Here is a 22,140-nt window from a genome sequence, read left to right as displayed (position 1 = left end):
GTTGTAAATGCTCAGCAACATCTTCAATGTTTTTCCAGTGTGAAAATAAAAGTTGATTTATTAATCGAAAATACAGTCACACAAAAGCTAGAAGGATATATATATATAGTGATTGTCCCATTGTTAAAACATACCATCACTGTTGTTTCTGACACCTGAGTACACTGTCTCTAGCCACACCCAGGCCTGATTATTGCCACACCTGTTCTCAAGACATCCCTTAAATAGGACCTGCCTTACAAAGTGAAGTCCACCAAAAAATCCTTAAAAGCTACACATCATGCAGAGATCCAAAGAAGGTAATTGAGATCTATCCGCCTGGAAAGGGTTATAAAGCCATTTCCAAAGCTTTGTGAATCCAGTGAACCACAGTGAGAGCCATTGTCCACAAATAGCAAAGACACGGAACAGTGGTAAACCTTCCCAGGAGTGGCCGGCCGCCCAAAATTACCGCAGTGAAGGTCAGTGATCATGCCTCCACCATCAGAAAGAGACTGGGCATAAATGGCCTACATGGCAGAGTTCCTAGATGAAAACCACTGCTGAGCAAAAAGAACATTAAAGCCCGTCTCAATTTTTTCCAGAACACATCTTGATGATCCCCAAGACTTTTGGGAAAACATTCTGTGGACCGATGAGACAAAAGTTGAACCCTTTGCAAGGTGTGTGTCCCTCAGTACTTCTGGCATAAAAGAAACACTGCATTCCAGAAAAAGAACATTATACCAACAGTAAAACATGGTGGTGGTAGTGTGATGGTCTGGGGCTGTTTTGCTGCATCAGGCCCTGGAAGATTGCTGTGATAAATGGAAATATTCTGCTGTCTTCCAAAAGATCCTGAAGAAGAATGTCCGAACATCTGTTCATGACCTCAAGCTGAAACAAACTTGGATTCTGCAGCAGGATAATGATCCAAACACACACCAGAAAGTCCACCTCTGAATGGCTGAAGAAAAACAAAATGTAGGCTTTGGAGTGGCCTAGTCAAAGTCCTGACCTGAATCTGACTGAGATGCTGTGGAATGACCTTGAAAAGGCTGTTCATGCTCCAAAACCCTCCAATGTGGCTGAATTACAACAATTTTGTAAAGATGAGTGGAGCCAAAATTTCTCCACAACGCGGTAAAAGACTCATTGCAGGTTATCGCAAATGCTTGGTTGCAGTTGTTGCTGCTAAGGGTGGACCAGCTATTAGGTTTAGGGGGCAATCACTTTTTCACACAGGGTCATGTAGGTTTGTTTGTTTTCTCCCTTAATAATAAACACCTTCATTTAAAAATAGCATTTTGTGTTTACCTGTGTTGTCTTTGACTAATATTGAAACTGGTTTGATGTTCCGAAACATTTAAGTTTTACAAACATTGCACCAGTAAGAGCAGAGTGTGAAGGTTCAAGCAGGGTTAGAGCACAGTTTTGCTATATAAGGTCCCACAGTGGACTGCATGTCAGAGCGCAAACACCAAGCATAAAGTCAAAAGGAATTGTTTGTAGACCTCTGACTGACCCCAAGCCCGAATTTGGGCCTCACTGCTTTCCTGGCGCTCTGTTGGGTTCGGCTGAAGAAAATGGTCCGTGGCGTGACGTAGAACTATGTTCAATGTAACAAATCACACTGTGATTTTTGTGCTGATCCAAAAGTTCAGCACAAAAAAAGCTGATCTGTGCATTTAAAGCTCCGCAGGTGGATTAATGGGTGTGAGGCTTGCAGGGATTTGGCACTTCTTCTACTGCTTTTCTAAACGAATTCTAAAAAATCAAAATGATATAGTGAACACCGGTACAAAAATTAAATTATATATATATATATATATATATATATATATATATATATATATATATATATATATATATATAAAAAAAAATAAAACGCTAAGTCGTGGTATGGGGCAGCAGAAATTCTGTGGTGAAAACTCAAAAAGACATATTGCACTCCATATATTCAGGACTGAAGTGAAATAAATGGTAGAGTACAGATATAATCTGTCGCTAGTAGATATTTAATGAGCCCCACCCGGATAAGGAAAGGGGCTGGAGGTCCGTGGAAAATTTTGCAGTGGATTAAGGGGGAGTGAGATTGCATTTTTTTGTACTTTTCATTTGTTTTTAATATGTCTTTTTTTTATGAATATTCAAATATTCGCTACAAATCAGTGCAGAATATCCGGAGCTCAGAAAACGCTATTTGGGCCAGCCCTAATTGTTACACTAATAACATGTCATATGTTACTTTACAACCTGCTAAGTGCAGTTCAGCCATTGACCTAGTCTTAGATTCTCTGCAAAATGCAACATCCTATGTAAACCTATGCAAACACACAGAGGTGGGTAGTTCAGGTCCAGAAAGTAAAAATCCACCCTGGGGTTTTGTTGGCTGAGCTGCAGCAGAGCCACCCAGGCAGTTGGAACAAAACCCAGTGGATTTTTAACTAGTGTAAACAGAACTGTTTTAAACATACACCTACTCATCTCGGTTGCACTTCGCTGGTCGTGTTTCATAGACAAATCAAATTCTAACCATTTGTTCATATGCTTTGAATTACTGGGCAAAGCATAAAACACTGTGTTATTTGCCCAATTAACACAGCAACAAGCTGCCATGTTGTTCCTAGCACTGTTAGCTCCTATCTGGCGAGACGTGCCTGGCTGTGTAGTTTCAGCAATGTGTTGTGAGCCAAGGTGGGCGAGGCCATGAAAACTAATTCATGGGTTGACGTAGACACAATGCTTTTCCTGATCTACTTGTTTTTCTAGATATTTTCTTTTACTAGCTGCTGCAGACAATAGAGGTTGAGAACACAGTTTCATGTGCAGCATGCATATACAACACAGAGATACTTTAATGGAGGACAAACACTAGAGTAGCTGCATATATAACTTTTTTTGGAAAGATGAAACGTGTTGTTGTGCATGTTACACAATGCAAACACTAACAAGAGAATAGCATGTCCAGGTGTGTCTACATTTCATAAGAATGGTTAGAAGATGTTGTCTTAGAAAAGTAATTAAATAAAAACACTAACAAGCACTATCATTTAAATACTCCCCCCCATGGATATCTTAACATCACAGTGTTTATCAACTTGCTCAATTCCTTCCTCACCTGTTTCTTAAGTTCCTCCACCCTCTTCCTCAGCAAAGCATTCTCCTCTTCAAGGAGACGGTACTCCAAAGGCCGGGTGGTCATGGTAGCCTGCACCCCCAGTTCATAGTGTCCTCCGCTAGCACCATCAGCCAATCGAAGCCCTTCCAATCGCCTTCTTTTCAGCTGAAGAGTAGTGTGGTCCACAGGGGCCTCCAGTGACCCAGCGTCAAACAGCCCATTCTCAAACAGTGGGTCATAGACTGAACATGCACCCCTGTCATAGCGTCGCTGACTGGCAGTCCCCATAGCTAGACAGCTGCCCATGGAGCCCCCTCCTCCTCCACTGCACAATACCTGTTCCCTGCATCCTCCAAGGTTAGGGCTTCCCATTCCCATCAGGTTCCCTACACCTCCCCCGACCAGCCCGGACATCCCACCACAGGCCCCACCACTGCCCCCCACTCCCCCACCACCTGTGTTTACCATTCCACTGACCGCACCGGCGACACCAATCATGCCCCCCATGCCAACCCGAGACGCCTCGTGTTCGTGGTCTTTCCGCACATGGCGGAACTTGCACTTGTTCCCCCGCTGGCACTCCCCTTTCAGGTAGTCCCTGCAGATGGGAGCTTCTCCTCGATTTTGTGGTAGATCTGCAGGTGACAAGCCCAATCCCGCAGCTACTTTCCAACGTAGCCACAGAGGCAACTCGCCAGTCTTCTTGTAGTAGTCTTCATCCTCCTTGGAGCCGTGAACAAAGCGGCAGTTGATGCGTACACACTCCTTGTTCTGGTGGTCGTGGCAGAAGATAAATTCATTCTTCTGCACACCCAGATCTGGCACTTCATTGAAGTCCGGGTGGCGAAAACGGCATCGTTTACCACGTTTGCATACATTGCGCAAGAAGTCCCGACACACACCGTCTAAGGCCAGACTAGAACCAAAGCCTCCACTGGCTCCTCCGCAGTTATGGCCGTTTCCCAGGGCACCACCACATCCCATGGTCCCAGACCCACCACCGACCCCGCCACAGCCAGCAGTGCTTCCGCTTATGCCTCCTCCACCTCCAGACAAACTTGAGCTGGCTCCCCCGTCCTCCCCTACTATTACTGCACCTACACCCACCGCACTGCTTCCTCCGCCGCCGCCACCTGCCAGGTAGGTGCTATCTCTGTCAGGCATGGCACTCAGCGCAACCAAGAAGGAATCCTGCATTCATGTGTGGGCCAGGAAGAAGGCCTGAGTGACTTTTGACAACAGATTTAAAGACATGAGCAGTTTAGAATCCAGTTAGATTCGACTTGTTTCAGTTAAGCTGTAAGAAAACAAAAAGCCAGTTTTAGTGATTAGCTACATTAACAATGTCAATAACATAATAGTAAGTATACTCAAAACCAGTTTTCCTATGCCTATAAACTGTCCTGGACTTAAGCATAATTTTATTGTTATTCCATAGTTTGATAAATTTAAAAATCTCATAGCAATAAATCCACACACAACAGCAACAACAGCATTACGGCTTATTTATCGCCAGCATTATATTCAGTTTCCAGTTGCAGTAACAATGTTTCGCAGTAGGTGAAATCAAGACAGGCAGAAATAAGAGTTATAAGAGGGGCCTGGGGTTAAACTGAGCAGCCTAAAGCAACTAAAAGTGTGGATTATGCGTAAAACAATTAGGTAAAGAAAGAAGGTAAACTATTATAAAATAATGACAACAATATGTAACTTTAGAACAATTTTTTTTATGAATAACAAGAAGGTGAGTGTGCCATGTTGTGAAGACCAAACTCTCCACAAAATAAAAATATTAAATATACCCTATATTTTTTCCTCTGGGGATTCTGACGGTTTCTTGGTATATCACAGTATTTTTATTATTATTATTTATTTATTAAATTTTTGCATTACTGGGCTTTTATATAGGTTTGTAACTTACTGTACTGTTAGGAGTACATATAATATAAAATACAAAGGCTGTAAATTAAGGCTCTGATTACTATTGGGCAGAGGTGGAAAAAGTACTGAAAAAATGTAATAAGGTAAAAGTACCTTTACTTTGCTAAAAATCTACTCAAGTAAAAGTACCTATTTAAAAATCTACTTGAGTAAAAGTAAAAAAGTACTCAATTTAAAATGTACTTTGTGTAAAATTTACATAGTTACTTTTAATTATTTGATGTAAAAAAGTACAACAAATCATATATTAAATCGTTTTTAATGAACTATTATTCCACATAATAATTTGGATCTTTCAGGCAGTATTTGTTTAGACCACCCCATAAAACATTATCAAGAACAAGTGTCATTGGTTTCAATGATATTTTTTTTCTTTACTGTTAAACATTATGGTCATATAGGTGACTATAAACAGTATTTTTATAGTTTTACATTTACCATGGCTATGCTTTACGTGCTATTTACATGTTTTTTAACAGTCAAGCAGATGTGTTTTTGTTCCCAATAACTATAGGGACACTCTTTGAACCATGGGGTCATTTTTACTTAAATTGAACAGTATTTGCTGGTGCTTTTCTTATGAGTTGAAAGGAAATCGGGTCATCCAAACATATTTTATGTAATGATCACTGGACACTATATTCCTTAAAATATAAACATTTTGATACAAAATACACAGGAATCTGTTCAAACATTTTTAATCTGACAAATAATTACTTTTATTTATGTGTATTTTGTGTTGAAATGTTTATATTTTTGTGAGTAATGCAGCAGTAACCGGTTTCACGGTATACCATGGTATTAAAATGCACGGTTACCATACCGTGTGTGTTTGCTTATTACCGGTAAAACGCAAGCCAGCGGAGAAACTCACCCGCGCATGCGCAACTCTGCTCAGCTTCAGCTGCTCAGCACACAGCGGTGAGAACGGCAGAAAGTTCATCAGACTAAACAAATCTCCGTCCGCCTAAAAAAGGCTAAACTAAAATCAGCAGTGTGGGACTATTTCGGATACCCGCCGAACGCACCCGAGGATGGTTATCCGATTTGTAATAAGGTAAAGGTGGACAAAAACCTGTTCTCCCATCTCCGAGAACACCACCCCGCTGTGCAGCGCAAAGTATGTGTTTAGTTTATAATTTTAATCTGAACCTAAATAAAACCTCTTTGTAGTCGTGCACAGCCCATGCGGTAAGCGCCCGCAAAAGCGCTGAGTTATCCGAAATTTGGGCACGCAGGTACAGGCGTGAAGTGCGTGCTACGATGGATTCACGTGTCCGTGTAAAGGTCCTGGCCGGACTGGATGTGAAAGACGCCATTCATTTACATGCGTTAATTTTCAAATTCTGACGTGCCTGTTTTTCATATGTTAAAACCAGACTCGGTGTGAAAGCCTTAAAATAGAAATCTCTATTGTGAGGATCATGTCAGAAATAAATCCCCTCTTTCTAAACTTAAATAATTGTACTGAATATTTTAAATACAGGATCTTTACTTCTTAGAGTACATGTAATGTGTGACACGTGTGTGTATGTGTGTATATATATATATATATATTATATATATATTTTTTTTTTATACACTCTTAATGCCCTTAAGAGTAGTGGAAAAACCTGGTTTCCTTCACCTGATGGTGTACAGCTTATTTTTTTAAGGAGACATTATCTATGTAATTGTTCCAGGTTTCTACAATAAATGGTTAATTGAACAAAAAACCTTTGTTGTAATTTCTTTAAGGGTCAGTTTAATAATATATGTAACAAACTGTGATACCGTGATAACCGTGATACCGCGGTATTTTCTGAGACGGTTATCATACCGTGAAAATCTCATACCGTTGCAACCCTAGTAATACGGCTGTCAGTGATCTCCCGGAGACATTTTGGATCAACAAAGCAAAATAAATAAGTATGAATTAAATCCTTATATATTAGAAAATTTAATATATACTTTATTTAGATTTGTTCTTTAAATTGCCATATATATATAATCATTCTTTCACAAAACTCAACATACTAATCAAATCAAACCAGAATAGTATACTAAAATAAGCTCTGCCCCATGCACTGGCATCTTCTGGCAAAATCACAACCAGATATTAACATAATTATCTGTAAAATATCAGTTTCAGGGGATGAGTGGGGGATGAAGGACTGTGAGACTGATGTTCGGGCAGTGAAACTTTGAGTGTGAGGAGTGTTGCTCTCCTGATCCATCTGATATCAGAGAGACACCGCGCGCCACCCAAAACACTCACCGACACGTTTAACAACTTATAATCATCTCCACTCACGCCCCTCTTCACACGCACGCCTGTATTTTTGCGGCGATTTCGCGGAGTACTTACTGTCTGTAGCGGAGACTTAAAAAGGCGTGGGGTTTTAGAGCAGTGCCGGTGTGTGTGGTGTGTGTGTGTTGTGTGTGTGTGTGGTGTGTGTGTGTGTGTGATAGGGCGGGGGTGTGTCTGTAGGTGTTTGCTGCAGCAGCACAGCGGAGCGGGATGTGAGTTTCAGACATGTGGATTGGACATTTATGAGAATACGGAACAAAGCATCTACAAATCGCTCCTCTCCTACACAGCGCTCCTCTCCTACACAGCGCTCCTCTCCTACACAGCGCTCCTCTCCTACACAGCGCTCCTCTCCTACACAGCGCTCCTCTCTCCTACAAAGCGCTCCTCTCTCCTACAAAGCGCTCCTCTCCTACAAAGCGCTCCTCTCCTACAAAGCGCTCCTCTCCTACACAGCGCTCCTCTCCTACACAGCGCTCCTCTCCTACAAAGCGCTCCTCTCCTACACAGCGCTCCTCTCCTACACAGCGCTCCTCTCCTACACAGCGCTCCTCTCCTACACAGCGCTCCTCTCCTACAAAGCGCTCCTCTCCTACAAAGCGCTCCTCTCCTACAAAGCGCTCCTCTCCTACACAGCGCTCCTCTCCTACAAAGCGCTCCTCTCCTACACAGCGCTCCTCTCCTACACAGCGCTCCTCTCCTACACAGCGCTCCTCTCCTACAAAGCGCTCCTCTCCTACACAGCGCTCCTCTCCTACACAGCGCTCCTCTCCTACAAAGCGCTCCTCTCCTACACAGCGCTCCTCTCCTACACAGCGCTCCTCTCTCCTACAAAGCGCTCCTCTCCTACAAAGCGCTCCTCTCCTACAAAGCGCTCCTCTCCTACAAAGCGCTCCTCTCCTACAAAGCGCTCCTCTACTACACAGCGCTCCTCTCCTACACAGCGCTCCTCTCCTACACAGCGCTCCTCTCCTACAAAGCGCTCCTCTCCTACAAAGCGCTCCTCTCCTACACAGCGCTCCTCTCTCCTACAAAGCGCTCCTCTCCTACAAAGCGCTCCTCTCCTACACAGCCCTCCTCTCCTACAAAGCGCTCCTCTCCTACACAGCGCTCCTCTCCTACACAGCGCTCCTCTCTCCTACAAAGCGCTCCTCTCCTACAAAGCGCTCCTCTCCTACAAAGCGCTCCTCTCCTACAAAGCGCTCCTCTCCTACACAGCGCTCCTCTCCTACAAAGCGCTCCTCTCCTACACAGCGCTCCTCTCCTACACAGCGCTCCTCTCCTACACAGCGCTCCTCTCCTACAAAGCGCTCCTCTCCTACACAGCCCTCCTCTCCTACAAAGCGCTCCTCTCCTACACAGCGCTCCTCTCCTACACAGCGCTCCTCTCCTAAACAGCGCTCCTCTCCTACACACAGTGTTGGGAAGTAACGGATTACATGTAACGGCGTTACGTAATCAGATTACAAATTATAAGTAACTGTAATCCGTTACAGTTACTGCTTCAGTAAGTGGTAATCAGATTACAGTTACTCTGCTAAAATAAAAGGGTTACATTGCGGTACTTTCCTATTTTTGCTCTTCCAATCCAACACTGACAAAACGCAAATAACATTTTGCGGTGAAATCGCTCTGATATGACAGGGAACTGTCTGCCCCTCCTCCTGTCTCGCTGCACACACACACACACACACACAGGGAGGAGGGGCAGACAGCGGCTCCGCACACACAACGAGACGAAATTAACTGACATTTTGGTCAACGAATAAAAATGAGAAGAAAATATTTGGCAGGAACGAAATCCAATCAGAACTGATTTAGTTCTGTGAAAGGAAGGGACCAGTTAAAAAGAGATCCAATCACTGCTACTTTAGCGAAGGTGGCGCCACGCGCTCAGTTACAAACCCGGGAATTAACCTGTCGATACTTACGGAGCTCGACTGGAAGTTAACTCGTTCAGCAGGGAGAGAGAGAGGGGCGATATATTTCTCCTTTGACGTTGCGAAAAACAAGATAACGTGTAAACCGCGTGGAGCGACTCAATCTCCGGTAAAAACACCACAATTCAGCTTCTGCAGACCAGAGTCACACAGATCTCCATGCAGAGATCCGCGTTTTAACACTGATGTTATTTCATGAGCTGATGGTGTGTTTAACTCAGCAGTGCACTAACTGTTACAGAACTCATTAAGATCAGATCATCTGTTTAGTCTCAAAGTGGGAAAGATATAGCTAGTGTTAAAGCAGGAACAGGTCAGAAAGGAACTCAATAATATATCCAAAATAAAACAATAAAATAAGTGAATCTCTGAACCCAAAAGTCTGTGTAAATTCCTTACAGCACTTTCTCATAAGTTTCTCACTTTAACTCATGAAGTCTCTCAGTACATCCTGAGAGCATCTCTACAGCACAGTGTGTGAATGTGTGTTTCTGATCTCATTTATAGACTGTAGCTCCAGTAGGTGTGCTGGGTTAGTGCTGGAGATAAAACTAGATCATTTAAAAGCTCTTTTTGCATCTACAACGCTGTTCAAACTATAATTTAACTATTCAGATTTTTAATGACCTGATTTCTAGAGCAAATGCTTTAAATGTAAAATATATATAGTCACACACCTACAATAATAATAATATACATTAAATCATATAAAAAATATATTTCACTTTCAAACATTAACAATATTACTCAAGTGGTTATTAAACGTTTCATTTCGTATAAGTGTAGAGTTAATAATTCAAGGGAACTGATGAAAAATGCATTTACATTTACACCCTTTTACAGTTTAGTCGACTAAATTTACTGTAATTTTAGTCGACTATATTCTTATGACATTAAGTCGACTAAAACTAAAAACATTTCAGATGACTAAATTGTGACTAAAACTAAATGCTATTTTCGTCACAAGACTATGACTAAGACTAAATCAAAATTTGTTGTCAAAATTAACACTGGTGGCAAACCTGCAAATAGATAACTTACAGTTGTTGTTACATTGTTTGGTTTTAAATGGTTTTATTATCAATTTATAGAAGTGTTTCATAAAATTGTTTGATGAAATGGTTTCATAAGTATTTTTATAGAGTGATTGAAAAGGCTGTTTTATTTGTTTATCTATTTGTTAACTGGAAAGAAAAATAAAATAATAATATGCAATATGTGGTTGCTACATTCATTCAGGCTTAAAAAAATGACAATATTTAAAGTAATCCAAAGTAATCAGATTACGTTACTCACTTGAAGTAATGTAACTGATTACGTTACAAATTACATTTTGAGTGATGTAATCAGTAATCTGTAAGGGATTACATTTTAAAAGTAACCTTCCCAACACTGCCTACACAGCGCTCCTCTCCTACACAGCGCTCCTCTCCTACAAAGCGCTCCTCTCCTACACAGCGCTCCTCTCCTACACAGCGCTCCTCTCCTACAAAGCGCTCCTCTCCTACACAGCGCTCCTCTCCTACAAAGCGCTCCTCTCCTACAAAGCGCTCCTCTCCTACAAAGCGCTCCTCTCCTACACAGCGCTCCTCTCCTACACAGCGCTCCTCTCCTACAAAGCGCTCCTCTCCTACACAGCGCTCCTCTCCTACAAAGCGCTCCTCTCCTACACAGCGCTCCTCTCCTACAAAGCGCTCCTCTCCTACAAAGCGCTCCTCTCCTACACAGCGCTCCTCTCTCCTACACAGCGCTCCTCTCCTACACAGCGCTCCTCTCCTACACAGCGCTCCTCTCCTACAAAGCGCTCCTCTCCTACACAGCGCTCCTCTCCTACACAGCGCTCCTCTCCTACAAAGCGCTCCTCTCCTACAAAGCGCTCCTCTCCTACACAGCGCTCCTCTCCTACACAGCGCTCCTCTCCTACAAAGCGCTCCTCTCCTACACAGCGCTCCTCTCCTACACAGCGCTCCTCTCCTACACAGCGCTCCTCTCCTACACAGCGCTCCTCTCCTACAAAGCGCTCCTCTCCTACACAGCGCTCCTCTCCTACACAGCGCTCCTCTCCTACACAGCGCTCCTCTCCTACACAGCGCTCCTCTCCTACAAAGCGCTCCCCTCCTACACAGCGCTCCTCTCTCCTACAAAGCGCTCCTCTCCTACAAAGCGCTCCTCTCCTACACAGCGCTCCTCTCTCCTACACAGCGCTCCTCTCTCCTACAAAGCGCTCCTCTCCTACAAAGCGCTCCTCTCCTACACAGCGCTCCTCTCCTACACAGCGCTCCTCTCCTACACAGCGCTCCTCTCCTACAAAGCGCTCCCCTCCTACACAGCGCTCCTCTCCTACACAGCGCTCCTCTCCTACACAGCGCTCCTCTCCTACACAGCGCTCCTCTCCTACAAAGCGCTCCTCTCCTACACAGCGCTCCTCTCCTACACAGCGCTCCTCTCCTACACAGCGCTCCTCTCCTACACAGCGCTCCTCTCCTACAAAGCGCTCCTCTCCTACACAGCGCTCCTCTCCTACACAGCGCTCCTCTCCTACACAGCGCTCCTCTCCTACAAAGCGCTCCTCTCCTACAAAGCGCTCCTCTCCTACAAAGCGCTCCTCTCCTACACAGCGCTCCTCTCCTACACAGCGCTCCTCTCCTACAAAGCGCTCCTCTCCTACAAAGCGCTCCTCTCCTACACAGCGGTCCTCTCCTACACAGCGCTCCTCTCCTACACAGCGCTCCTCTCCTACACAGCGCTCCTCTCCTACAAAGCGCTCCTTTCCTACACAGCGCTCCTCTCCTACACAGCGCTCCTTTCCTACACAGCGCTCCTCTCCTACACAGCGCTCCTCTCCTACAAAGCGCTCCTCTCCTACACAGCCCTCCTCTCCTACAAAGCGCTCCTCTCCTACAAAGCGCTCCTCTCCTACACAGCGCTCCTCTCCAAAATTCCACATTATTAAATACATTGACAAGAAAAAGTATGTGAATCCTTTGGAATTTTATGATTTTTTACAAAAAGGTCATAAAATGTGATCTGATCTTCATACAAGCCTATAGTATTGACAATTATTATGTGCCTAAAATAATAACACACAAAAAACCCTCTGCTACTCCAGAAGGCTGATTTTGCTTTACCTAAGACATTCTACACTAATATACAAAAATACCAAGTGAAAAAATTAACCAGCTTGTTTTAACATTTTGCATGTGTAAATTACCTTCTTGTGAGCACAAATGTGAAACTCCTGGCGCTAACCAAGGCAGACAGAGACGAGACCCAATCGCTCCAGGTGATCGTAGCATTGCCAGTTAGCCGCCCTCCTCCGGGTCGTGGAGCTAGGCAGTCCGTCACAAACCCTGGAGATATCAGCTAATAGCGTTCGCTGAGGGAGGTGACCCTGGCCCCGCCCCCAAACTGTCAAAACCACCCCTTTCAAAACTCGAGCGCAAAACACTCAGTTGAGCACAAACTGCTGCTGCAGGTAATTCACACAGTGCACAAGGAAAAAAAGCACCTGAGAGGATAAAATGAAGCTCGAGAGCAACATTTTCTTCAGCACGCACATAAGTAACTTTTTGTTGCTCGCTAGTTTCACATTTGTGCTCACAAGAAGTTCATTTACACAAGCAAAATGTTAAAACATGCCATTAAAAAACATTGCTGACCAAAAAGAACATAACAGCCCGTCTCTCATTTGCCAATAAAACATACTGATGATCCCCAGGACTTAATATATTTTGTGGACTGATTAGACAAAAGTGCATTTTTTCAAAGGTGTCTGTGTGTTACATCTGGCATAAAACGGACACATGATTTCAGAAAAAAAACACCATACGGAACATAAAACATGGTGGTGTAGTGCTGGGCGATAAAACGATAACGATAGTTATCGGGGAAAATATTTATTGCGATAACTATAATAAGCTGGACGATAGGATTCGATTAACTTTATTTTCTATTTCCCGGTTAAGTAGCGCTGCAAACAGGCGCTGCACGCGATCAGGCAGCGCGCTAAACTGCCTCTGCTCAGCCAAGTGCCACTCACCCCCTCCTTTCCGTTTTTGTCCTAACCCTCACTGTTTCTGTTAGAAAACCCTGAGAGCAGAATTATCCTCTGTCTTTGTGTTTTTAGTTTTTAACAGATAGAGAGTCTGTTGTGCTGAATATTTTACTAAATAAAGAAGATTATATAATCTGTGTAGCTGCATTTGAAAGGGGCTACTGAAAGCCAGTAATGTTAGTATAAATCTGTACTGCAGTAAAAGAGTATCATTTCAGAAACTTGAATGTATTCCTCCCACCTACATTACAGGTTACTTGCTTTAAAATATTTGCAACAAAACTTAAAGGCTATTATTTTAATAAACATTAGTAGTAAATAATCTCAAAATAACAACAAATATAAAGTAGAAAAACAGTAAAACATATGTAATACATACTTTTCATATGACAAAATTTATTAGACTAAAATGTGACTAAAACTATTATACATTTTAGATAAAAGCTTTAGACAGAAAATCAGTCAAGATGAACACTTTGATATACTCTTGTATTTTGCTTTATGTAGTTGCCTGCATTCAGGGAGGGGGATAATCCTTTGATTAAATATAATTGTATTAATTGTTATTTCAATTTAAATTAAACAGACAACTAATGTAAAGGGTCTGCATTTTTTTTAGTTAGTTTGGGCACCCCTATTAATCTTAATAATTTTTAGTTCTAAATATTTGGGTGTTTGCAACAGCCATTTCAGTTTGATATATCTAATAACTGATGAACACAGTAATATTTCAGGATTGAAATGAGGTTTATTGTACGAACAGAAAATGTGCAATATGCATTAAACCAAAATTTAACCTGTCCAAAAGTATGAGCACCCTTATTATTTTATTGATTTGAATACTCCTAACTACTTTTAACTGACTTACTGAAGCACAAAATTGGTTTGGTAACCTCATTGAGCTTTGAACTTCATAGCCAGGAGTATCCAATCATGAGAAAAGGTATTTAAGGTGGCCAATAGCAAGTTGTTCTCCTATTTTGAATCTCCTCCTCTCACATTTTCTGTTAGTACAATAAACCTCATTTCAATCCTGAAATATTACTGTGTCCATCAGTTATTAGATATATCAAACTGAAATGGCTGTTGCAAACACCCAAATATTTAGAACTAAAATTATTAAGATTAATAGGGGTGCCCAAACTTTTTCATATGACTGTATTTGTCCCCTTGTACTTGTTTTAAGGGCCAAACATGTGGGGGGGGGGGGGGGGGGGGGGGGGGGGGGGCTGGGTTCCGGACCTGTGTGGATGTATAATGACTTTTTAAAATTAATTTAAAAGCTGTCTGAGCACCTTTTACCCACCTGGCAAGATGTGAACATCATAGTGTCTGTCCACAAGGCTCTGAGCTGCTAGTGATTTGGGCCATACATTTTTCAGATGGGAATTAAAATACAAAACATATATTCTCAGACAAAATAAAAAAAATAGAAATAATTAAAATTTGTCCAATTATTCAATCAGAATTGGACAAGATTTATATCAGAAGGGCAAAGGGTGCTTATACTAGGTAAAGAGCCAAATGGATGGCACAAGGGGAAAGAAACTTAGCTTATTTTTGTAATCAGCCAGTTGAATTAATAATTAATACTAATAATTAATAATAATTTAAATAAAGAAGCATTCTACACATAATACAAGATTTATTTTGGAAATGCTTAGAAAACAATGAGATTGGAGAAGATACTTACATATAATTTCTTCTCATAGAACACCCCTTTATTTTTGTACACTTCAACTTTTAGATTTTGGCAAGAAAACTAGTTTAGTCTATGGCACTTCACCTAGATTTATAATTGGACAATCTAAACAATGGTGCCCAATTTCACCTTTATGTCTACTTGCAGCAGAAATGTGTCCTTGTGAAATATTCAAATGTTTAAGTTGAAAAAATTACTAATATCTAAATAGCATCTTAATGACTACATTCTTAACATCAGATTTTTTTGTAAAGCAGGTGGATTCAACCTGAATCTTAAAAAAAAGTGAATTTTTGATAATTAAGGATTGAACCTTAACAACATACGGTATCACTATTAAAGACAGATACTTGGGAATTCTATTATTTGTCAATGCTGCCCCCCGCTATTCCATTTCAAACAAAACATTTTAAAACAACCAAGAATAAAAATAGACAAACCTTTTAAACATCACCAAGATGGAGGTTTTAACTTGCCAAATCTTTACTGGTATTATTTAGCATATCAGTTTGGACATTTTCAAGACTGGCTACGTAGTTCAGACATTACAAATCCCTCAACCTTACTTAATTTAGAGAAGGAAATGGCAATTTTTTTCAAATGCCAATAGAATTTTTGAGCTTTATGCTAAATTCTTGGAATTAGAAACTAATTATTTTTAACATTAGGTCTATGGAACAACCCTTTATTTACATTAAATAAGAAACCACTACATAGTTTTGAATAGAGCTCCAAAGGTATGAACATGGTGAAAGACCTTTTTGAAAATGGCAAACTACAAATTTACACAGTTTAAAATGAAAACGTAACCTCTGATTAATATATACATTTTTAGTGGCGTCAATCTATTAAAAAATTTAATCCGATTTATCACAACCAAAATTCTGTGATTAACTGTGATTAATCACATTTGTTTTCTTCAGACGCAAATTTTGTAATGGATATTTAAATGTAAATGAAGGAATTAGGCCTGGACAATATTTCGATATCGGTATTTATCGCGATAAGAAATGTTGCAATAATGGTGATATCATTTATGTGGCATATCGATATGTATTATTTACAGACAGGCGTTTTTAGCGGCGTCAGTTCACTGCAGCGCTGAACACAATCAGACTCCATAGCCGGGCTACGTCAGTGCGTGATGACGCAAACATACAGGCACGTAGCCAGATAGGCTAGGCTAGGCTAGACCTGGGTCGGGTCGGCTCCGCTCCTCTCCGCTCTGCACCTAAAACCCACCCGCGATGAAACAAAACCGACCCTAACCGAGCGGATCTCAGCTCCACACCTAAAACCCACCCGCGATGAAACAAAACCGACCCTAAACGAGCGGATCTCAGCTCCACACATAAAACCCACCCGCAATGAAAAAAAAAACCGACCCTAACCGAGCGGATCTCAGCAACACACCTAAAACCCACCCGCGATGAAGCGAAACCAACCCTAACCGAGGGGATCTCAGCTCCGCTCCTCTTCGCACCTAAAACCCACCCGCGATGAAGCGAAACCGACCCTAACCGAGCGGATCTCAGCTCCACACCTAAAACCCACCCACGATGAAGCGAAACCGACCCTAACCGAGGGGATCTCAGCTCCGCTCCTCTTCGCACCTAAAACCCACCCGCGATGAAGCGAAACCGACCCTTACCGAGCGGATCTCAGCTCCGCACCTAAAACCCACCCGCGATGAAGCGAAACCGACCCTAACCGAGCGGACCTCAGCTCCGCTCCTCTCCGCACCTAAAACCCACCCACGATGACCCTAACCGAGCGGATCTCAGCTCCACACCTAAAACCCACCCGCGATGAAGCGAAACCGTCCCTAACCGAGCGGATCTCAGCTCCGCACCTAAAACCCACCTGCGATGAAGCGAAACGGACCCTAACCGAGCGGACCTCAGCTCCGCTCCTCTCCGCACCTAAAACCAAACTGCGATGAAGCGAAACCGACCCTAACCGAGCGGATCTCAGCTCCACACCTAAAACCCACCCGCGATGAAGTGAAACCGACCCTAACCAAGCGGATCTCAGCCGCGCTCCGCACCTAAAACCCACCCGCGATGAAGCGAAACCAACCCTAACCGAGCGGATCTCAGCTCCGCTCCTCTCCGCACCTAAAACCCACCTGCGATGAAGCGAAACCGACCCTTACCGACCGGATCTCAGCTCCGCACCTAAAACCTCCCGCGATGAAGCGAAAACGGCCCTAACCGAGCGGATCTCAGCTCCGCACCTAAAACCCACCTGTGATGAAGCGAAACCGACCCTAACCGAGCGGCTCTCAGTTTCGCACCTAAAACTCACCCGCAATGAAGTAAAACCGACCCTAACCAAGCGGATCTCAGCCGCGCTCCGCACCTAAAACCCACCCGCGATGAAGCGAAACCAACCCTAACCGAGCCGATCTCAGCTCCGCTCCTCTCCGCACCTAAAACCCACCCGCGATGAAGCGAAACCAACCCTAACCGAGCCGATCTCAGCTCCGCTCCTCTCCGCACCTAAAACCCACCCGCGATGAAGTGAAACCGACCCTTACCGAGCGGATCTCAGCTCCGCACCTAAAACCTCCCGCGATGAAGCGAAAACGGCCCTAACCGAGCGGATCTCAGCTCCGCTACTCTCCGCACCTAAAACCCGCCCGCGATGAAGCGAAACCAACCCTAACCGAGCGGATCTCAGCTCCGCTCCGCACCTAAAACCTCCCGCGATGAAGCGAAACCGACCCTAACCGAGCGGATCTCAGCTCCGCTCCGCACCTAAAACCTCCCGCGATGAAGCGAAACCGACCCTAACCGAGCGGATCTCAGCTCCGCTCCGCACCTAAAACCTCCCGCGATGAAGCGAAACCGACCCTAACCCGCTCGGTTTCAGCGCAGGACATTTTAGATGCAGAATGATCGCACCTGATGCTCATTCAAACAGAATAAATAATTGAGGGATTCAGGTCTAATTCAGTGGTTCGGCGTTTCCCTGCTTAATTATTAGCGATTCTGAAAAGTGCCATTAAAGCTACAGCTATAATTAAAGTTAAAATTGTATTTGGAAGAATTAATCACATTCTACTGAGAAAACATTACTGGTTAAGGATTATTAAGATGAAATACTGACTGCATCAATGGGACTTTGGAGATACACTGGTTTTAACCTTTTTAAGAATGGAAATAGTTTTTGGTATTGTGTGCCTCTTCAGAAGAATTGTTGGAATTTAGTGTATACTACAATTTGATACTGAATTTAAGATGGTAACTGGTACATTAATATGGAATAACCGGTTTCCATGACCAGCCTGTTTACCACAGTATAAGGTATGATTGGACCAGTTAAAAAAAAGAATCACTGTGTATTTTAAGAGCTGCTGTCCTCCAACTTTTTAAAGGTAAGACATTGAATTATATTATTAGCAGTAAGAACAGCAACTATTTGAAGCTTTCCTACTGTGAAGGGAGGGGTGGCTGACTCAGAAAGTCCATCTCCCTCCATTTTGTGGTATTGTACTTTGGTGTCACACACAGCTAACTTTAGCAGTTCCACTAGCCACTGATAAACATGAGGTGGAAGCCATTGCTAGCTCTCTTTCTTTAGTTGCTAACACCATCTGGATAAAGTTAAGTAGTCTCTGTGAAAAAAAGATTAAATTAAACAGTTGGTAAAAGTTTTGGCAGGACCTCTGGTCAATCGTCAACTGATTGTGACAATTTAAATAAAAAAATATATATTTTTAACTGATCTAAAGCTAATATTTCTTAAAAAGAACTCAAACATTGAAATGGATCAAGTAATATGCTTAGAAAAAAATATTTGTAGTTGCAGTTAAAGTAATGCTGTGGTTTTTGTTAGGGGTGCACGATGATATCGGTTCAATATCTGTATCGGCCGATAACAGCTTTTTTTTTAATCATCGGCATCGGGCCGATGCCTAAGTTTTGCCGATTTTTCAAACCGATACTTGCTGACGCATTTAATGTATGCCGGAACATGACCGAGCGACGCTAGGCGGGCTGTGCAACAGCGGTGCAGCTAAAATGTCGGCGGTGTGGAGGTTTTTCAGAGTGAGTGAGCAGGACATAAAGCACGCAGTTTGCAACACTTGCTCAGCTAACGTCTTGCGTGGAGGAAGCAAAGTAAGAAATTTCAACACCACAAATTTGATTACACATTTGAAGGCGCACCACCCGGACAAATATACAGAGTACATGACTGTGAAAGAGGAGACTCGAACAGCACCACGCACACCAGCGAAACCTGCTGCTTCTCAGCCTATTGACGAGCTGCTTCAAAAATCAAAGAAATTTGACAGAAACAGTCCCAAAGCCACAGCTATCACAGCAAAGGTGATGGAATTCATTGCTCTAGATGATCAGCCGTTCTCAGTGGTGGAGGACATTGGGTTTCGACGGCTTGTCGAGCATCTTGAGCCTCGGTACACTATACCTAGCCGTCGCTACTTTTCCGACGTAGCCCTGCAGGAGCTACACAGCTTGGTAGAGACTCGCGTTCACAAGCTCATTAACGACAATGTGACCGGCATTAGCCTGACCACCGACATCTGGACATCTGATGTGAGTCCTGTGAGCATTCTCAGTTTAACCGCGCAGTGGATTGACAACAACTTTGAATTGCAGAAGGCTGTTTTGCATGCAAAAAATGCTCTGGATCACACACAAGCTCGGCACTCTCTATGGCGTTTGAGAATATGTTTGAAACATGGAAGATTTCTAAGGAAAACATACATGTTGTATTGCGTGACAATGCACGTAACATTGCAAAAGCTATGGTGGAATGTGGGGTTCCGAGCTTACCTTGTATGGCCCACACGCTCCAGCTCGCCGTACACGACAGTGTGTTTTCTCAGCGCAGTATCTCGGATGTGGTTGCAGTTAGCAGGCGGATAGTTGGCCATTTCAAGCACTCACATTTAGCCAGCTCTCGTCTCAAAACTATTCAAACGGAGGTGGGTTTGCAGCCGAACGTGCTTCAACAAGACGTATCTACTCGATGGAACAGTACGTTCTACATGCTGCAAACCTTGCTGGAGCAGAAGAGAGCAATCGGTGCTTACGCCGCTGATTTCGAGTTACCAGCTACTCTCACGGCTTCTCAGTGGAGTTTAATCGAAAACATAGTCACACTCCTTGCTCCTTTCGAACAGTTAACCAGAGAGATTTGCCAGGCTGATGCATTGGCATCAAACGTGATTCCTTCAGTCAACGCTTTAAAACGGCTGTTGAGCAAGAGTGCTCGCTCTGACTTCGGAGTTAAAACCAGCAAAAACGCTCTGTTAGAAGCTGTAAACACACGCTTCAGTGATATTTACACAGAGCCTCTGTACTGCGTTGCTACAATGGTCGACCCAAGATACAAAGATCGCTATTTTGCCGCAGAAGTGAAACTACAGGCACACGAAATGCTCCAAACCGAGATGGAGAAAGCATCAAGTGAGCGCTCAGAGCAAACAAGTGAGCTACAAGAACGCCCACGAGAAAAAAGAGCCAGGACGGATGACCAAGCGACGTGCTCCCTCTTTGATATGTACGACGAAATTCTGGAAGAAACGCTGACCCCTCAGGAAAACACCCAGACAACAACTGAGGTTAGCGCAAAAACAGATGAACAAGATATATTTTTTATAAATAATAATAAATAATAAATAAATAAATGTTTAAAATATGTACATTTAGACATTAGTGAAGTAGCTAGTTATTTCCAAAAACCCAACTGTAATTGTTGGTGCAGTATTTTAATGTGTCAGTCTTATTTTGTATATTAAAAATACACCTGTATATATTTTATGTATTTATTGATCAGGTGCAGGGATTCCTGTCAGAAGCTCCAGTAGCAAGGACAGAAAGCCCACTGCAGTACTGGAATAACAACAAAAGTCGATTCCCTACTATTGCCAAAGTAGCAAAGAAGTTCCTGTCTGCTCCATCCACTAGTGTTGACAGCGAGAGGTTATTTAGTGCAACTAGCAATGTGATCAATGAAAAGAGGAACAGAATTGCATGTGATAAAGCAGAGATGCTCCTGTTAGTGAAGAAAAACCTTCCTCTCCTTCTGAAAAATACAGACTGATGAACTTCTAGAAAAAAAAATGGTTTGCTCAGATTTTTTTGTGAAGAAGCACAAAGGCAAAGGATTATTTCTGTACTACTGTATCAAAAAAGGTCCACTGGTATTGGTTTATGTTTAAGGATTTGCTTTAAGTTAATTTTCATTTATTTATTTATTTGATTTCATTTATTATTTTTAGTATAAAGCTAATGTTTTATTTAAATTTTTATTTTAAAACCACAAATAGTCATAAGTAAGGACCAGTTATCTAAGTAAATATGGCTAGCATTTTTCTCAGGAGACACCTTTTCATTTTATTTGCACACAGATTGAAATCTAAAATGTTATGCAAATAAACGTTATTACTTAACGATGTGGGGTATCTTACTGTATTTTTTAAAATGTCCATGTATATCGGCATCGGCATCTGCAGATATGTACATGTATAATATCGGATATCGGCATCGGCCCATAATTACCATATCGGTGCACCCCTAGTTTTTGTTCTTAATAAAATGCCACAATCAAGCTCACTGTGTGTTTGTTTGTTCCAACAAGATCCAAAAGATGGAGTCTCTCATGATGACAGTAGGAGAGAACCCTGGATTCAAGCATTTAATAAAAGAGCTTGAGCCCCGTTACAACATTCCATCCCAAAAAAACAAACATGGTTATAATGAAGTTCCATTGCTATTATGAAGTTAATCAAATCAAATCAAATGTATTTGTATAGCGCTTTTTACAACTGGTGTTGTCACAAAGCAGCTGATCACAGGAAAAAGAATCAGGCAAAACATCAAACATAGAAAATACAGAATACAGAACCCCCAGTGAGAGCAGAGGCAAGGAAAAACTCCCTCAGAGCTGCAGGAGAAAAAAGGTGAAAGATTAATAAAGGTGAGGGTATATAGAATACCCAGCCTGTTTATTTTTTCCACCAACTGTATTAAAAACGTACCAAACCGTGGGGGTTTATACCAATGTGTGAAACGAACCGTGAATTTTCTGTCCCATTAAACCCCTAATATTCATATACAGCCTATCCATCAAGTGCACAGA

The 22,140-nt window shown here is 42.6% G+C and overlaps 2 protein-coding genes and 1 long non-coding RNA gene across 4 annotated transcripts in view; 1 reads left to right on the top strand and 2 right to left on the bottom strand.

Moving 5' to 3' along the window:
- Positions 1 to 22,140, bottom strand: part of LOC125802204 (uncharacterized) — a 162,184-nt gene that overhangs the window by 29,808 nt on the left and 110,236 nt on the right. The gene's annotated exons all lie outside the window — the stretch shown is intronic.
- zc3h10 (zinc finger CCCH-type containing 10) overlaps positions 1 to 22,140 on the bottom strand; it is a 45,979-nt gene that overhangs the window by 14,286 nt on the left and 9,553 nt on the right. For both annotated transcript variants that reach the window (XM_007239163.4, XM_022662014.2), the window contains exon 2: positions 3,101 to 4,397. In XM_007239163.4, the coding sequence (XP_007239225.1) occupies positions 3,101 to 4,297 (1,197 nt within the window). In that variant the 5' untranslated portion in view covers positions 4,298 to 4,397. The remainder of the gene's footprint in view (positions 1 to 3,100; positions 4,398 to 22,140) is intronic.
- LOC125802193 (zinc finger BED domain-containing protein 4-like) lies at positions 20,016 to 21,232 on the top strand. The gene is made up of 2 exons (XM_049479426.1): positions 20,016 to 20,620; positions 20,836 to 21,232. The coding sequence occupies exons 1-2, from the start codon at positions 20,045 to 20,047 to the stop codon at positions 21,100 to 21,102; spliced, it is 843 nt and encodes a 280-aa protein (XP_049335383.1). The 5' UTR covers positions 20,016 to 20,044; the 3' UTR covers positions 21,103 to 21,232.

This window comes from Astyanax mexicanus, chromosome 5, assembly GCF_023375975.1.
Source record: "Astyanax mexicanus isolate ESR-SI-001 chromosome 5, AstMex3_surface, whole genome shotgun sequence".
Taxonomy (NCBI): domain Eukaryota; kingdom Metazoa; phylum Chordata; class Actinopteri; order Characiformes; family Acestrorhamphidae; genus Astyanax; species Astyanax mexicanus.
This window is presented reverse-complemented; position numbering and strand designations above follow the sequence as displayed.

Coding starts and splice junctions, on each gene's coding strand:
- LOC125802193 (XM_049479426.1), top strand. CDS start 20,045: ATGCTGCAAACCTTGCTGGAGCAGAAGAGAGCAATCGGTGCTTACGCC. Junction 20,621..20,835: donor ACACCCAGACAACAACTGAG/GTTAGCGCAAAA, acceptor TTTATTGATCAG/GTGCAGGGATTCCTGTCAGA.